We start from the raw sequence: 16687 nt of genomic DNA, 5'->3' as shown, positions 1-16687 counted from the left end.
ACGAAGGAGAAACTATCAAGCTTGTTTTGTCAGTTGTTGTTAAGGCCTCTTTTTTTTTTTTTTTAATCTCTGAACTGTTCACTTTTACTTTATCTTGTTTGTTTTTCTCTTTCTTCTGCAGTGCTCAGTGCAAGTTGTTTTCTTTATGAGAGTCTTATCTTCTGTTTTCTTACTTGCTGTTCTTCGTTTTCCCGCATCCCTCGTTGCCTCACGGAGGTTTTGTTTGGTTTTGTTCACTTCATTTTCGTTGTTTCACATCTGTGCAGATGTTCGTATAAATCAAAGTCTCTCTGGTCAATAAGCCAAGGTGCAGACACGGGATTTGACCTAACAAGTGGCCTACTTATGATGCAATATTCATGAATGTAAGCAGAGGTTTATGAGTAGGCAAAAAACAAAACATTATGTTCTTTTAGCAAAAAGGAATATCCATTAGTTATTTTTTTCTTCGTTTGTTTTCCTGGTGTTACTTTGCAACACAAGGAAAGCCACATTTTACTCGACTGACTGGAGCCAAGTGGGAGGACGCAATAATGAAACCAGTTGGCAAGACTTCAGAAAAGCAGAGGCCTTGAAAGAACAGTCTAATGGATTTATGGAGCTATATTGTCTAATATTTGTAAAGGAAGCGGCTGTCAGATGTCTGCCTGAACATTTGCCACTCAGATCTGTGTTTGAATGAAGCTGCAAAAGGAGTCATTGTAGCATCCAGCTGCTAAATTGGCTGCACAGGGTGTTTGCAAGTGCTCTCCATCAGAAAATGTTAATCATCTGTCCTGAAACAGTGTGTGCTAGTGTTTGTGTGTGTCAGTCAGTCACGGACATGGTGTTTGGGGTTTAAAAATATCATGTTGAAGAGGTTTTTACATTCCTTGTGTCTCATTACATCAAAATTTGAAGTTTTCAAATGAATGCTGTTATGATTTACTGAAAATGTTGACTCATTTAACACTCGTCCTTTGACCGGTTTATTTTTCTTTATGAACAGAGGATATTTTAGTCAGCTGGCTTTGATTACCAAGATTATTATTTCTCTGATTCCAAGAAGTCATTTTTCAGTAAGAGGGAGAGTGTGGCTCTTTTTTTTTCTTTTTCTTTTTTCTTTTTAAGTTAACTGGGTCGTTTCCGTCTCAGAATCTGTGCCGAGTTTTGTCCTTTTGGCATGTTACACAAGCATGGAAGTATGCCAGAAGTAGTCATCATCATCATTGAACATTTTCTTGTGCTTATCTTGAATAAAGTTGCTGCTTTGAGGATTTTAGTTATCAGCCAAGTTTGGCTTTCTAGAGGCTTCTTGGTGTGGTCAGTGTAGTGGAGGCCCTGTGGGATTAGCAGAATGAGGTAGAGTAGTTACTGGCTTTCCAGTGAATAGGATCACATGACAGATACCAGGCCAGCCCACATCAGGACATATGGCTGTGTTCCTACACAGAGGTCATTATAGAGGTGAGAAGAGAAACAGCAAAGCGGGCTGAACAGATGAACATTTGGTTTACATCAAACTAATCACCTAGATTAATGTATTCTTTCAGTCTCTCATCAGAAACCTTCCAGTTTGTTATGCCCTGATTACCAAAACAAACGTAATCCTGGATTTAATTTTGGTAAGAAGACAATTTTCTGTTTCTCCAAAGTAAAATGTTTCATCTGTTTCCCTGCAGATATCTGAGAATTTCTACTGTGACCTGAACTCTGAACAGTTTAAGAACTTCTTGAAAAATCACACTGACCACATTGATCCGTCCTCGACAGCCAAATCTGCCATCTTCTCTATCACCTACCCTTCCACAGATATATATCTGGTCATCAAGGTAATGAGAAAATCTATTGCAATCCACTGAGACGAAAAAAGCAGAAATGGTAGGCCTAAAAAAAAGCAAATATACTATGCAGCGGATGAATAGTATCTTAAAGGCATTAATAAAACACAGTGGAGGCTCTGTTATAGTTTAGCTGCATTTCAGCAAGTGATGTGGGGAATTTTGAACATGGAGATTTTGATCTATCATGTAGTACCATCTAAAAAGCATCTGATTAGCAGTGGCTTTATTTTTCAGTACAACACCGATACCAAACACACTACCAAAGCAGTAAAGGCATACCTGGATAGAAAAACACACAATGGGACACTATCAGTTATGAATTGGACTCTGCAGTGTCGTTAGAGTCATTGGAGTTTTGAAGAAGAGTCAGCAGTAATATAGAGTTTGTGCAGTTCATCGTAAACTGTTGTTGTGGCCTTGATATAATTAATGTTTCCGTGTTTCAGATTGAAAAGGTCCTTCAGCAGGGAGAGATCAGTGACTGTGTCGACCCCTACGTGACACTGAGGGAATGCGACTCTGGAAAGGTAATGAATGCAGAGCAAACAGTCAAATTATTTACAAAAAAATGCTCTCCGGTTTACCTTTTAGCCTCTTATTAATACTTGCTGGGTATGTAAAATGATTCTGGAGCTGATGTTTTTCAAAATGGCTAACTTTATTTATTTATTTATTTATTTATTTATTTATGTCTTTATGGTCAGAACAAGGACAAAATTGAGAAGCTGCGGAACCAGGCGGATAGTTTCTGCCAGAGGCTGGGTCGCTATCGCATGCCATTTGCCTGGGCAACTGTTAATATAATGGAAGTGATCAGCTCTGCTACATTGGAGCGTGACATCACAGACTCTGAGAACACAAAAGGAGGTGTGTGCTAGCGTCATCTTACCTTCTGATCACTTTGCATTTGTCTGCATTTCCTAGGAGTCCTTGAAGCTTAGTATCACACTTGACCCTTGACATTTTTTTTTCCTCAGGAAAATCCAGCAGCATTGACCGGAGAGGACTCCCTAGGAGGAACTCTGAACGTTACAGTACAATCGATGAACCGTTTTGCAACGTTTCTGGCTTCAAGCCTGCCACCATCACTATCTCCACCATCATCAAACAGGTTTGTCTGCTGCCCAAGCAAAGAAATGGATAAATCTGTGAAAATGCTTGAAATGCAGTGAGATACCAGATAAAGATAAAGTTTCCCAGACAGACATGCTTGTGTTTACATCTTGGACTTTGATAAAAATCCTATGTGTTTCATCAGATTCTATTATTCAAACCTGTAGGGCTATTACTGTGAAAAATTACATGCATATTCCAATGTTTGTATATTTTTTTTTATTGCTCTAATGGTTCATTTGGTCCTTGTCATCTGGGTTTTTCATTTAAAATAAATAAATAAATAAATAAAATCACTGTGTTTTTTAGGAAGGAGATCGTCTAAGCGATGAGGATTTGCTCAAGTCCCTGACTGAGATGAAGAAACCACAGAAGAGAATCAAGACAATACCAGGTTATCACTCATTACATGAGTATATTTTTATTGTTAATGTTTTCTTTTTCTTTTTTGCTGCAGAGAAAATTGATACAATTTGTCGGTGGAAAGATAGATAGAGAGAGACCTGGACCTCTGCAATAGTTTTAAATCACATAGGTCACCTGTTTAACTCAGACAGTTAAACCAGCACCTGTAGCCTGATACTTTCATCCATATAGAGCGTTTGGGTACAGGAAATTGCAAAAACACAGCACAGTGATGTCACACTTTACAAATAATTTTTTAAAAGAGCTAAAATGTGTGTTCATAGCATGCTTTAAATTTCAAGTCGGTATATTTTGTTACTAAGCTTTGCGGTTGCTTCCTGAAGAGGACACCGAAACCAGTGGTACTTCTCATCCAGCTCTTGACAAAAAAGCAGTGTGCCAGTTTATATATTATTAAATGATATCATAGGCTTTATTCTGGATATTGCATATGCAGGTTACTGACCTTTGACCTTTGCATCTTCTAGGTACCATAAAATTGGACATGTCTCCAATCAACGATACACCAACATCATGTTTGTCAACTGAGCTTATCCCTCTTAAACCTGTGGCTGAGAAAAGCACTCGTCTCATTAAGGAGGTGCTGGAGTTCCCCTCCAGTGAGGTTTATGTTCCTCACAACATCTACAGGTGGGCTGGAGTATGCACTATGTTGGCAAATAAACTCATGCTCCTTAAACATTTAAATGTGAGATTGTGGGATATTTTATTCTTTGCGTTTCTGTGTCCTGAATGTTTTTTGTGACTTTAGCTTTCTTAGAGAAAAGGAAACTACTTATGCAAGCCTTGCACCTTCAAGGGATGAAAAGCAAACAAGCCCAACAACAAGTTATTCTTGCTAAGAATATAAACAGGTTTCTTTGTTAAAATAGGCAGCACATTTCGAACAAAGGGCCAGAGGCAACATGAACTCTCGCTCAACAAGATCACTCAAGAGCTGACATTAGAAATTGTTCTCCTTTTTAGTGTAGTTTATATTTTTAGGCATTTCCATCCAGGCCACCTGCTAAATTACCATCAGTCAGTTAACAGTACAGAGTCAAGAATGGGGATTTAATTCTTCTCAGTACTCCAATCTAAAAAAAAACAAACATGCATGAACAAGTCTCGGTAATTGCATGCTGGTGTTCTCTAAACAAGTGTTCAGTGGAATCTTTGGTGTTTTCCTGTATTTCAGGTTTCACAACAGATTACAATGTTGAATTAAACCCACAAAAGAACACAGATAATTACTGGTTGGCTTTACATTTCTCTGACTTTACTGTCGCATCAGCCCTGCAGCTGTTGTACAGACAGTGCCATCTAGTGAGAAATAATCAAACTGCTTTGGTTTACATAAAGTATAGCATAATTTATTTATTTGACTGTTTTTTCTAAACCAACAGTGTTCCTGACACAGTTTCTCTCCCTTTGCATGTGCAGGAATCTGCTCTATGTCTACCCCCAGAGGCTCAACTTTGTCAACAGGTTGACATCGGCAAGAAATATTACCATCAAAATCCAGTTTATGAGTGGAGAGGATTCTGGCTCGGCTATGTGTGTGAGTGCTGTTGTTCATTACCTGTCACTCATTTTTACACTAAAACTGATTTAACTTAACTTTTACTGATATTTGGTGATTTTAAAAATAAAATAAAATATGAAAGTGCAGTTTAATAATTGTTTTATTCTCACAAATTATTTCCCAGCTGCTTGTCAACAGGGAAGTTGCAAAATGCCCTCTGGTGGATAAACTATGCAACCTCAATAGTCATAAGACAGACTTTATTTAATCCCACACTGGGGAAATTTACTTGTTCCAGCAGCACAAGGGACAGGAAGAAAAGTTGAATTAGAGATATATTAGTTTTTTAAAGCAGAAAAAAATAGATAAATAAATATTGTACAAGAAAAAAGCTAAAACTCTGCACAGATGGTTACAATATACAGTTAAATATGCCAAGATTTTTATTTTTATTTGTACATAATGTGCAGCAGGAGTAACAATAATATATACATGTGTTTTTAAACAGTATTTATCCTGCGTGGGGTATTGTACAGTCTGACTGCTGTCAGCCTGTATAAATGCCGATATTTCCATTTCAGCAGATGGCTAATATCGGCTGATATATTGGTCACTGTCTATTTACTGACCCAAGCTCTGACAGTTTGGGTCAGTAGTTCAGATGAACATTCAAGTCAAGCACAGTCTACACATAGGATTCAAATTTATCATGTTAAATTAAAAGTACCTTTTTATTCTTTTCTTCTTCTGTCTCTATATTCAGGTCATTTTTGGGAAATCGAGTGGCCCTGAATTTTTAAGTGAAGTCTATACCCCTGTTACCTACCATAACAAGTAAGGACACATTATTGTGTTTTGTTACACTGGACTGTGTTAGCGTCTTTTTATCTATTTTGAACAATCAGAGTACCTTGACTTCATTTATCTTTTTGTTTTTCTCGTTTCCTTCCCGTTGCCTCCTCTTGTTACTCCGTATTTCCCCATCTGTAAGGTCTCCAGACTTCTATGAGGAAGTGAAGATTGCTCTTCCAGCACGTCTGACGGAGAGGCATCACTTGCTGTTCACGTTCTTCCACATCAGCTGTCAGCAGAAACAGAACCAGAGCGGCAGCTGTGAGACGCTCATCGGATACTCTGTAAGCTTTTACACATCACACATCTTAAGAACAAAGAAAAAGACTGTTTAGTGTTTCAACTGGCAAATCGCTGTCATCATTGTCAAAGGAAAGTGTTGCCAGACATTTTACTTTTAATATGTTGTGACATTTGTGTGTCTGACTGCTGCGTTTTTAAATCGTTGAAGCTCGGCTGACATGCTGAATTTGTCTTTTTTCCTCTGATGCAGTGGCTGCCCATATTGAATATTGATCGACTGCAGACTGGTCAGTACTGTCTGCCCATCATCTTGGAGCGTCTCCCTGTCAACTACTCTCTACACACACCTGAGGTATAAACATCCTCCTGTTAAAAGATTAAAACTATTATTTATTATTATTATTATTATTATTATTATTATTATTATGAAAGTAGAGTAGCAAACACAGGCACAAAAGTCATATTTATATTTCCTGTGTCTTGTAGAAACTTCCTCTTCAGGTCCCTCCAGTCAAGTGGATGGAGGGTCACAAGGGACTTTTCAACCTTGAAATCCAGGCCGTGTCATCCGTGCACACACAGGTGAGCGAAGGCTGGATGCCTCCAGACCAACACAGCAACACAGTGAATGTCTTTTTGGCTCACCCTGTCTGTCTGTATACATCAGTACACACATGCATACCACAAGTGTCCATGTTGTTGTTGCATTCGCCCTGAAGCATGTCCCGACTCTGTCGCAGTACATTTGTTTCCTTCTCCGTCTCCTCTCCTCTGTTGCTTTTGCTCTCCCTGCTTCCCGTTCTAACAAACCCTGCCTTCTCCCTACCAGGACAACCACCTGGAGCGTTTCTTCACCCTCTGCCATGCACTGGAAGGTGGAGTAACATTCCCTGTGCGGATCAGGGAGGAGAAGATTCCAGAGAACAAGCTGGAGCATGAGCTGAAGCTCAGCATCATAGCCCTGTCCTCGTCCAGTCTAGAAGCTCTGGTCCTCTCCCTCCACCGAGTGCTAGATAAACTCTTCACTCTCATCATGCAGCCCATGGTCATTGCTGGCCAGACCGGTGAGTGGACTCTGTATCGTATCATGTATATAATGGATGTATAGCAGTGATTGTGGTGCTACATTTAAAAATGTCTTTCCGGTTGATTTTTTTCTTCCAACATATTCTCAATTTAGTTATTGAGCTACCATGAAAAAACTGTGAAAGATATATCCCCAGAAAACAGATTACCACTTTATTTTGGACTTTTATTTAACCAACACTGCAAAAAAAAAAATCCCATAAATCATCAGATTTGAAGCTAAATTAGGTAAATTAATCAGATTTATTTTTTATTCACTGTACTCATTTAATTACTTGTTTTTTTTTTAATCCATGCTTCCTTTCTGCAGCCAATCTGGCACAGATAGCCTTTGAGTCAGTGGTATCCATCGTCAACAGCCTTCATAACAGCCAGGAACTGATCAGGGACCAGCTGGGTAGGAACAGCCTCTTGGCAACCTACCTGTACTGGGTGTTTCGCCTGCCCGATCCCCCTCGAGACATGCAGAATCCAGGTGCTTCATCATTTAAAAGGATGCATTTCTTTTGTTTTGTCGTTCCTGTGAACATATTTGCTCTGAGTGTTTCAAGTATTAAGAATTTTCTTTGTTTCTTTTTTCCTTTTGTATCTATGAACATGTGATCAGGTACAGGTGGCGCAGTACCTTCAGCAGAGAGCCGATACAGCACTATGGGTCGGGCCACGGCTGCCACCGTTGGCAGTATGCTTCTCCAGTCCAGGATCAGAAGCAGCAGCAACCCTGATATCCCAGGCCCGCATAACTCCGCTGAAGATGACGAGGTCAAAAATATTCTCTCTGCCAAGGTACTGACCAGCTTCATCAGCTGAGATTTCTCATGATCTGGTGCAAAATACAGAAAAGTTAGTTTAGCTTGTGTCCACTTTTTTATTTTATTTTAACATACTCTTTAAGGTTTTACTAAGTATGTCCATGTTGCACTAGGCTAATGTACTGTATGAATTTGCCTAATTGAGCACACACACACACACACACACAAAGTACAGTATGTAAATATGCCAGCATGCATTTTCATACACACAAAATAGCCATTTGCTCTTCATCCCCACAGTACATTAGCTATTGTAATAGGCCACTAGACACCCACTCTAATGAATGCATCCATCACATCCAATGTGATGGAACTTGTGTGTTACTGTCTCCAGGGCCACAACAACCCAGGCAGCCGCATGTCCACCTACGTAGACGTAAACAACCATCAGAACCCATCAGGAAACACCAGGCCATCCAACAGAAAGGTTCAAAGTTCTTACTTTCTTTCACTTTTTTGGGCCCGTTTTACTATGTAGCAATGCAATTACATTTTTATAAAAGAATTGGAGACGGAAAATAATGATACAGAAAACGGCAAGGAATGAGTATGAACTGGGTAACATATTTCCTTTTAATGATTTGTATCAACATTGACTTTATCTAAACTGATGGATATCTGTTGTTTTCATCAAAGGTGATCCGTCTCTGTTATTCATGTCTTCCCATTTAAAAGATTAAATACCATTTTTATGCCATCACACATTCTGAATATGCTGACTGTGCATGTGTGTATACTCGTGTAAGTCAACAGACATTACCTTTGTACTCGAAGAAGGTTAGCCGGACCGAAACAGGCTAATTTAATTCATGTATTGGGGGTAAGCAAGACACGGTGTAGGAGTTACATTCAAATGACTTGATTAACTGTGGAAATTACAGTTTTTACTGTATGGGCCCGCTGAATGTTTAGCACCTGTGACCATGACTGTATGTAGTGTCATAGCTAATGCAACATTTACACCTCATTATAGACATTTACATGTTAATGGCATGAAACCTGAACAATATCCCTCTGTGGTGAGGAGGTTGGATGGCATTACTAATTATCTTTTTGAGATGGAAATGGAATATGTGAATTTATGAAATGAACTGATATTTAATCAGTATTTTCGAGGCTCTTTGATATATTTATTTGATTTATTTGAAAGCTGTCATCCAGATCTTATTGTGTACAGAAGAATTTATCAGTGCAGGCTTGTTTCACTGCTATTCATTGTTAGAGCCTTACTTAAAGTCTCCAATCGAGACAGTTACAGTACACAAGGGCAAGGCAACACATAATGTCTTTTTAAAAACATTGTATGTAGCTGTAAATAAAGGCTAAAACATATATGGGTTTTAATGTCTAACTGAATTGCTTTCAATTAAGATTAAATGAAAAGCCTTGTTATTTTAGTTTTTGAAGTAGAAATTCTGGTTAGTCATCTCTATTATACGTTAGAGACACTGCAGTGACTGAAAAATAATTCTGTAGCAGTACATGGAACGATACCATAAAAGCTGTGTTTGATTTCTGTGTTCTATTTCAACATTACTTCTATCTCAAACATCCCGTAATACAGCTAAACAAATACTTTCATCCTCCAGTTCCCCCTTATGACCACAAGGTGGCAGTGTGACACTGGTGACACCGATGTTGGAGCTGTTTATGCTTTTTTTGTGTCTATTCAAAGCGCAGCCAGCATATTAAAACCAGTTCACAGCAATATGTTAATATCATAATCTATTAGAACTCCAATTATGAGGCAGTCTTTAAAAAAATTCTCCACCTGCTATCAGGGTAAGACGGGTTCTCGTGAATTAAAGCTTTTGTATTTTCTCTCTTGCAGCAATTTCATGAGGAGCTGGCCCTGCAAATGGTTGTCAGCACCGGGGTCTGCAGAGAAAATGCCTACAAATACGCCTGGTTCTTCTTTGAGCTGCTGGTCAGTGTTTATTTTTACACCTCTCTGCAAGAGGGAAGGCATCCACAGATGTTAATGATAAATAGACTGAGTTATAAAAATGAGTCATATCAAGCAAATGTGACCTCATGGCCAAACACCTTCAAAGATAAATGATAGTGGTAGTATTGTATGAATATTAAGAGGGTGTTCGAAAGCGCCCGAGGCAATAAATTACAAAAAACGCTTGACAATTTATTTTCTGTTTTGCAGTTCAGCTGTGTCATCACTGACATTCATGCTCATTCACTCAATTCGTCTTGCTTATTTATGCTTCTGCCCTCAACCTCATTGCCTACTTTAATTAAATTAGGGATTTTTGCGTGGCTTGATAGGCTTGTTGATTTGAAAATAGAAGCTGATGATAAAATAATCAAACACTGCCCTCTTTAACTATCAGGCCACCTTTTTAACAAAAAGAAAAATCAAAGATTGCATTTTTCACCTTTTCTTAACAATTATCATTGCGTGTGTTATGGTTTAAACAGGTGAAAAGCATGGCTCAGCATGTGTCCCAGCTGGACAAGTACAATATTCCTCGCAGAAGTCGCTTCTCTGACCGATTTAAAGATGACATCACCACAATTGTCTCTGTGGTTACAGCTGAGATTGGGACCATCCTGGTCAAGCAACAAAAGGTAAGAAACGTTAGTAATGATGACGACGAAAATAAATCGAGAGCTTCTGAGCCTAATCAATTTGACTTCGATCTGCAAACTCTGCAGCCGAGCGCATTCGTGTACCTTCTGTCCTCCTGGGTTGTGTTGAGAGAGGCAATTTCAACCTGACTGTACATGTTGTCGATGTCCTCCAAACAACAGGAAGTTGGGAGTGCTAATTATATTTGCCTCTGTGGAATCGAGAGCACAGCTTACACAGCTAGATACTCAGTAAGATCCATCTGGTGCAGCTTCCTGATTGCTGTTTGTTGACTGTTGTTTTAGGAGGTAGAGCAAGCAGAGAAAGTCAACATCAGCCTGGCTTTTTTCCTTTATGACCTGATGTCGCTCATGGACAGAGGATTTGTATTCCACCTAGTGAAAAACTATTGCAATCAGGTAAAATAACAGATTAATGTTAATAATTATATCCCTCCAGATGCTGATTCTGGAAAAATAAACTTTTATGCTCCCTTTCTTTTTTAGATGTCGGCTAAGAGTGTTTCAATGCCGACGCTGATCAGCATGCGTCTAGAGTTCCTGCGAATCCTGTGCAGTCATGAGCACTATCTCAACCTGAGCCTCTTCTTCAGCAGCCCTGCCTCCGCACCCGCCTCACCGTGTCCATCCATCTCCTCACAGGTTCGCCCACTCGCCAGTGCAAATTTTACATGAATTATTTGGACACTCAGGTTACCGCTTTACCAAGTTGAGTTTATTTATACAGGAATATTAATGTGGCTGCAAAAATGTTAATGAAAGTAAGGACTGGCCATCTAGGAGAAGATAACTGGGGAAAAATACAAACACAGAACGGGAGTTTAGGGAGTAATTTAACTGACTAGATGAGATAAGATTAAGTTTTGTTTTGTTTCTTTCAGTGAAAATTTCTGTTTAAAAAGTGCTTTATTTTCCATTAAGAAACATTTTTACGCTAATCTTGTTGCCACTCCTTCATTTTATCTTTCTTTTCAGAGTTCTGGCTCATGCAGTTTCCAGGAGCAGCAGAGGATCTTGGCTCTGTTTGAACTTTCTCCTGAATTCAAGCAGCAACACTACCTCACGGGTCTGTTACTGACAGAGCTCAGTGCAGCGCTAGACATGGAGTCAGAGGGGTATGGAAGTACAGCTACTTTCAAGTTACTCAAAACTGCCTGCTTTCTTACTTGACTAATTACATTCTTACTAAACAGCTCCTATCTTATTTGTTTCGTAAAATATATCAATTAAATCAATATCGACCTCTGTAAACATGTGAAAGCTGTGTACTAATCATTGGCGATATTATTCAAATGAAACAGTATGCATGCGTGTTCACAGGGGAAAGGTCCAGAGAAGGTCCATCAATGCAATCTACAGCCTGCTGTGTGCTCATGATCTTGACCATCGCTGTATCAAACCTGAAGTCAGGGCCAAGGTGGCTGCTCTCTACCTCCCCCTGGTGGGGATTATTATAGAATCCACCAACTACCTGGATTTCACTGGTACGCACACACACACACGCGCACACACACAGGTTTGCTCCAGACTACAAGCTCATTGAAAAGGTTCTCCATGTTACTTTATTACGATAAGAAAACTGAGCTCTCTTTCTGCTGATTTGAGACTCTATTCAATGTTAATTATCAGAAACAAATGAAGGGCCTTTGGCTCATAATTAAAAAATCATTTATATTTATATTTATTTGTCCGTTTTGTAAATTCCATTCATGCCTTGCCAACAGTAAAGACATCACATTAGAGACATTAAGTCTAGTCAAGTCACCTTTATTTATATAGCACATTTAAAAGACATCAAGTGTTGGCCATTAAAGACATTACCAGTAACGTCACCAAAAATCAAATACAAGCACAAGTGACACCCATTTCACACCATTTAACATCACTTAGATTTGCTTAACAGATCTTTGTACCGCTGCCCTGATGGTAGTGATGAAGAGGATATGATAGGTCACCTTTCCCACCAATACTCCCAAAATTGCATCATACTATGTTGTTGCTGTGTTTCTGAAAGCTACATGAAAAGAAATATGTATTTATAACCGTTTATAACCAACCAACACCTTCTCAACTCTGTATAGATGTAACAAGTAACTTTTCTGTTTTATGTATTTTATCTCTAATTGAGATACAATTGTGTTACTTTTAATGGTGTAAGGTAATCCTGTGTGCTGCAGTCCTTCTCTTCACCAGTTTAATATAATTGCCCCTTGTTTGTCTCCGTAGTTTCTGACTCGCGCAGCGGGAAAAACAAGTCAGGCGGACCTGATGATGACCTTGAAAATGTCCCACCTATCAATCAGTCTGTTGCCATGGCAATTGCTGGGAACCCCTTCAACACACTGGGACGGAACGCTCTTCTTTCTATGGCATCTATGGTAATGGCCATGTGTATTTAATTTCCTAATAAAAGGACGGTAACAGATTATAGCCTGCTGCCCGTTGTTTTTAAAAGTTCAGACGTGCTTGTGTGTGCGCATGTGAGCGACTGTATCTGTGAATATTCCCATTCCTAACAGGTGAGCTGCACAGAAGCAGATTGATTAGCTGTCAGAGCCACACACATACTTCATTCATCCTGAAAAATCACGCACACGCATACATACACGTCTCCGGGAGATGGTTTATGGGCAGGCATTGCCATCATAAGTGAACAGGGCCATCCTCCCTGACAAACACATCCATCAAGTACAGCTACAGCAACAACACAGGCGCCAAAACCGAACGCTGCCATTCTTTTCATCTTCCTTCTGTTTCTTTCCAAAAGATGAATCAGTTCCTTGTATGTTGCTGCAAGAAGTGCTGTTGTGGAAAATATGATTTTGACAAGAGTGAGCCATTGTTCTGGTATCCACCACAAAACTAAACACCTCCCCCAGAGCACTTGGTCCTCATTTTTGGGCAGTCCACCTTCTAACAATGTTTCCAGTGAATCTTACTCATAGAGAGAACAATGTTTTCCTATGGTAAACAAGAGATGCTTTAGATTAAACTGTAATATTTGATGTAGGTTCTGGTAAGCTGCGGGCAGTCCTGCTCTTAAAAAAAAAACAAAAAAAACACCCCAAAAGACAGAGACCTGGAAACAAGGTTCTAGGTGGGACACCTAGAGCACTAGGAGGTTAATGGCTACATTTATCAAAGCTGCTGCAAAATGAAGCAGCGGTAGCCGTCTATACTAGCGATTCATCATCTCACGAGTGAAGGTAAATGAATCTGCAATAGATTTAACACCTGTTAAGATGGAGGAGAGAACGATATTTCATTGAAGCTAGTGAGAAACCATATTTGTGGTTTAGAGAAGCTTGTCAGTGATGTACTGTTAGTTTATTGTATGCACTTGTTAGAGTACACTGTATAACTCAATAGGTTGAGCACTGGCAGTTGTGTCACATGAATTTAATATGAATTGGATCTATGACGGTATTGCATGCAGAGTGTAGTTTTAGAACAGCTTCATAGATTTTGTTTTGCGTGTGACAGTTTAATTTATTTCTAGGACACAGTTTCTAAATGTGTGATCTGCAGCAGATGCACACATTTCCATTCAGTGAGAGCTGCACTCCATTGGATCCAACACATATCTGTCTCTGTCCTCTCTTCTTCCCAGCAAGGTAAATCCATAGCCACCCTGGCTGCAGACACCAGTCGCCACCTTTTGGTGTGCTTCCTGTGGGTGATGAAGAATGCCGATGGGAACCTGATTCAGCGCTGGACTATAGATATGCCTCCCTCACAGCTCAACAAGCTGCTGGAGCTCCTCACCATCTGTATCTCCTGCTTTGAGTATAGGGTCTGTCTTTGCTTATTTTCTAATAATTTAATTTAATGCACTACTTTTGGATGTTTGTGTATTTGCATACCTTCCCCACACGTGTTTTTTCTCACACTCCTCAGTGCATGTTATCAATGTATCCTTGTGTATTTTCTTCCTGGTTACTATGTGCTTATTGTGTGTTTTTGTAGGGAAAGCAGAGCAGTGACAAAGTGAGCACCCAGGCCTTACAGAAATCTCAGCAGGCCAAACATCAGTTGGAGGAGGCCCTGCTGAGAGGAATGGGAGCCCGTGGGGAAATGATGAAACGAGTTGGAGGTGATGTGTTTCTTGGCACTTTAAGGAATAAAGCCTGGAATTGGTTTTCTGACATTTAAATGTAGAATGTTTCAAAGATTTACACACGAACTTCCTCTTAAAATAGTCAACACTCAGATTTTGGAAATCTTATGATAATTTTTATAGTTGTGCGGTCCAGGATTGCTGCATATATGAAAAGCATTTTGTTTATTTTGTAATCCACACTTTCAGGCACTAATCATATAATTTTCTTCTTACACTGCAGTAAATCTTTTCACATGACAGGCTGTTCATACTTCTACCACATGGATGCAGTTTTAGTTTATAGTCTGCACAATAAGTGTACTTTTTTTCTTCTCATGCTCTGTTTTTATATACCACACAGGAACAGATAGGACCATGGGTCAGAGAGAGGTCCTCCGCTGGAGAAAGGATCTCACTCAGTGGCGACAGACCAATGACAGACAGGATAAGTATGTTGTAATCTTTGTGTCTCCTTCTCAGTTTTTTCCCTTTAATTATTACCTCTTGATGCACCTGGATGTCTTCTTCTATGCCTTTCCCTTTCTCTCCTTTTTCTTTTCCTTCTTTCTTTTATATTTTTAATATTTGCCTCTCTTTCCTCATTTTCCATCAGGACTAAAGCTGAGTTGGACCAGGAAGCTCTGATCAGTGGGAACTTGGCCACTGAGTCAAACCTCATAGTGCTCGACCTGCTGGAGACAATCGTCCAGGTCAGAACTGTCTTAAATACCCTGAGTAACGTTAATGTGCATTTAATAAATACATTTGCAATCATTTTAGACTTACTATGCTACGTTGTCATTATATATTATCGCCAGCCACTTCACTAGATACACCTTGCTAGTATTAGAACTGCCTGAACTCCTCGTGGTATAGATTCAACGACATGTTGAATACATTCCACAGATATTTTGACGTGATGCCATTACTCAGATTTCTCAGCTGCGTTCTGCAACATCCCAAAGGTGTTCTGTTGGCTTGAGTTCTGGTGACTGCAGAGGCCATTTCAGTGAACTTGCTCTTTTGTTCGAGAAACCAGCTAGAGATTATCTTAAATTTGTGACACGGCACATTATCCTGCTGGAAGCAGCCATCGGAAAATGGTCATAAAGGGATGGACATGATGAGCAGCAACAACTCAGGTTGACTGTGGCACGTAAACAATGCTCAGATGGTACTGAAGGGCACAAAGTGTGCCAAGAAAATATCCCCACACCATTACACCACCAGCAGCAGGGCGGATGCTTGCTTTCCGTGCTTTCATGCCAAACTTGGGCCCTTACGAAAAATTGCTGTAGAATAAAACAAGACTCATCAAACCAGTCAACATTTTCCAATTCTTGTTGCTGTCGCCTCAGTTTCCTGTTCTCAGTTGGCAGGAGTGGCACTGGGTGCCCATCTGCTTCAAAGTTCAATGTTGTTCATTTGGAGATGCTCTTCTGCATAGCTTGGTTGTAACAAGTGGTTATTTGAGTTACTTTTGCCTTCATATGACAAAGCAGTCTCGCCATTCTCCTCTAGTAGAAGGTTAGTTAGTAGACAAGGGTACACGAGGGTATCCACTCTATGCAGCTTTAATGGTCTATCATAAACTTTTTACTCATCTGCTTGTTGTGTACTCTCTAGCTAAGAAGTTAAACTGGGACTTTTGTATTCATGTGATTTATTTATTTATTTTTTCCCCAGTGTTTCCCTAGCGTCTCATCTATTTTTCTCTCTGTCTCACATTCAGGCGGTGCCATTGGCTGATTGTAAGGACAACGTAGTTGGCGGGGTGCTGAAGGTGTTACTCCACTCTCTCACCTGCAGCCAGAGTACCACTTTCCTCTCTCACACCTTCAGCACGCTCAGAGCACTTGTCGTCAAGGTAGTTTCATGATGACAAGTGTGTGTGTGTGTGTGTGTGCATGTGTGTTTAGTTTCACTTTTTGAAAATTCAGGAGGTGGTGTGTGTGGGTTGGTCTGTTTAGATGAACACTATCTGTGTCTAAATTAAATGTTCTTATTTGTTTGTGTGGGTGGCCAACTGCTGATACAAGCCAGAATTATTTATGTATATATCTGTGTGTGTGTGTGGCTGTGTATATCACCGTGTGTGTGTGTGGCTGTGTATATCATCGTGTGT

General features: G+C 39.7%; 1 protein-coding gene across 4 annotated transcripts in view; it reads left to right on the top strand.

Annotated features, from left to right (window-relative positions):
* The window catches only part of dock8 (dedicator of cytokinesis 8), a 56924-nt gene that overhangs the window by 26703 nt on the left and 13534 nt on the right, over positions 1–16687 (top strand). For 3 of the 4 annotated variants that reach the window (XM_040050323.1, XM_040050325.1, XM_040050326.1), the window contains 27 exons: positions 1662–1811; positions 2270–2350; positions 2528–2690; positions 2801–2934; positions 3246–3330; positions 3830–3992; positions 4785–4902; positions 5630–5700; positions 5858–6002; positions 6212–6313; positions 6448–6543; positions 6791–7025; positions 7358–7522; positions 7655–7833; positions 8194–8286; positions 9691–9786; positions 10293–10442; positions 10749–10862; positions 10950–11105; positions 11439–11578; positions 11784–11947; positions 12690–12841; positions 14074–14256; positions 14430–14556; positions 14924–15011; positions 15176–15272; positions 16295–16429. In XM_040050323.1, the coding sequence (XP_039906257.1) occupies positions 1662–1811; positions 2270–2350; positions 2528–2690; positions 2801–2934; positions 3246–3330; positions 3830–3992; positions 4785–4902; positions 5630–5700; positions 5858–6002; positions 6212–6313; positions 6448–6543; positions 6791–7025; positions 7358–7522; positions 7655–7833; positions 8194–8286; positions 9691–9786; positions 10293–10442; positions 10749–10862; positions 10950–11105; positions 11439–11578; positions 11784–11947; positions 12690–12841; positions 14074–14256; positions 14430–14556; positions 14924–15011; positions 15176–15272; positions 16295–16429 (3582 nt within the window). The remainder of the gene's footprint in view (positions 1–1661; positions 1812–2269; positions 2351–2527; positions 2691–2800; positions 2935–3245; positions 3331–3829; positions 3993–4784; positions 4903–5629; positions 5701–5857; positions 6003–6211; positions 6314–6447; positions 6544–6790; positions 7026–7357; positions 7523–7654; positions 7834–8193; positions 8287–9690; positions 9787–10292; positions 10443–10748; positions 10863–10949; positions 11106–11438; positions 11579–11783; positions 11948–12689; positions 12842–14073; positions 14257–14429; positions 14557–14923; positions 15012–15175; positions 15273–16294; positions 16430–16687) is intronic. The other variant, XM_040050324.1, reaches the window with a different exon arrangement.

The sequence above is a fragment of the Simochromis diagramma genome, unplaced genomic scaffold, assembly GCF_900408965.1.
Source record: "Simochromis diagramma unplaced genomic scaffold, fSimDia1.1 OVJJ01000131.1, whole genome shotgun sequence".
NCBI lineage: Eukaryota > Metazoa > Chordata > Actinopteri > Cichliformes > Cichlidae > Simochromis > Simochromis diagramma.
Note: the sequence above shows the minus strand (reverse complement) of the source record. Positions and strands in the feature narration are given on the sequence as shown.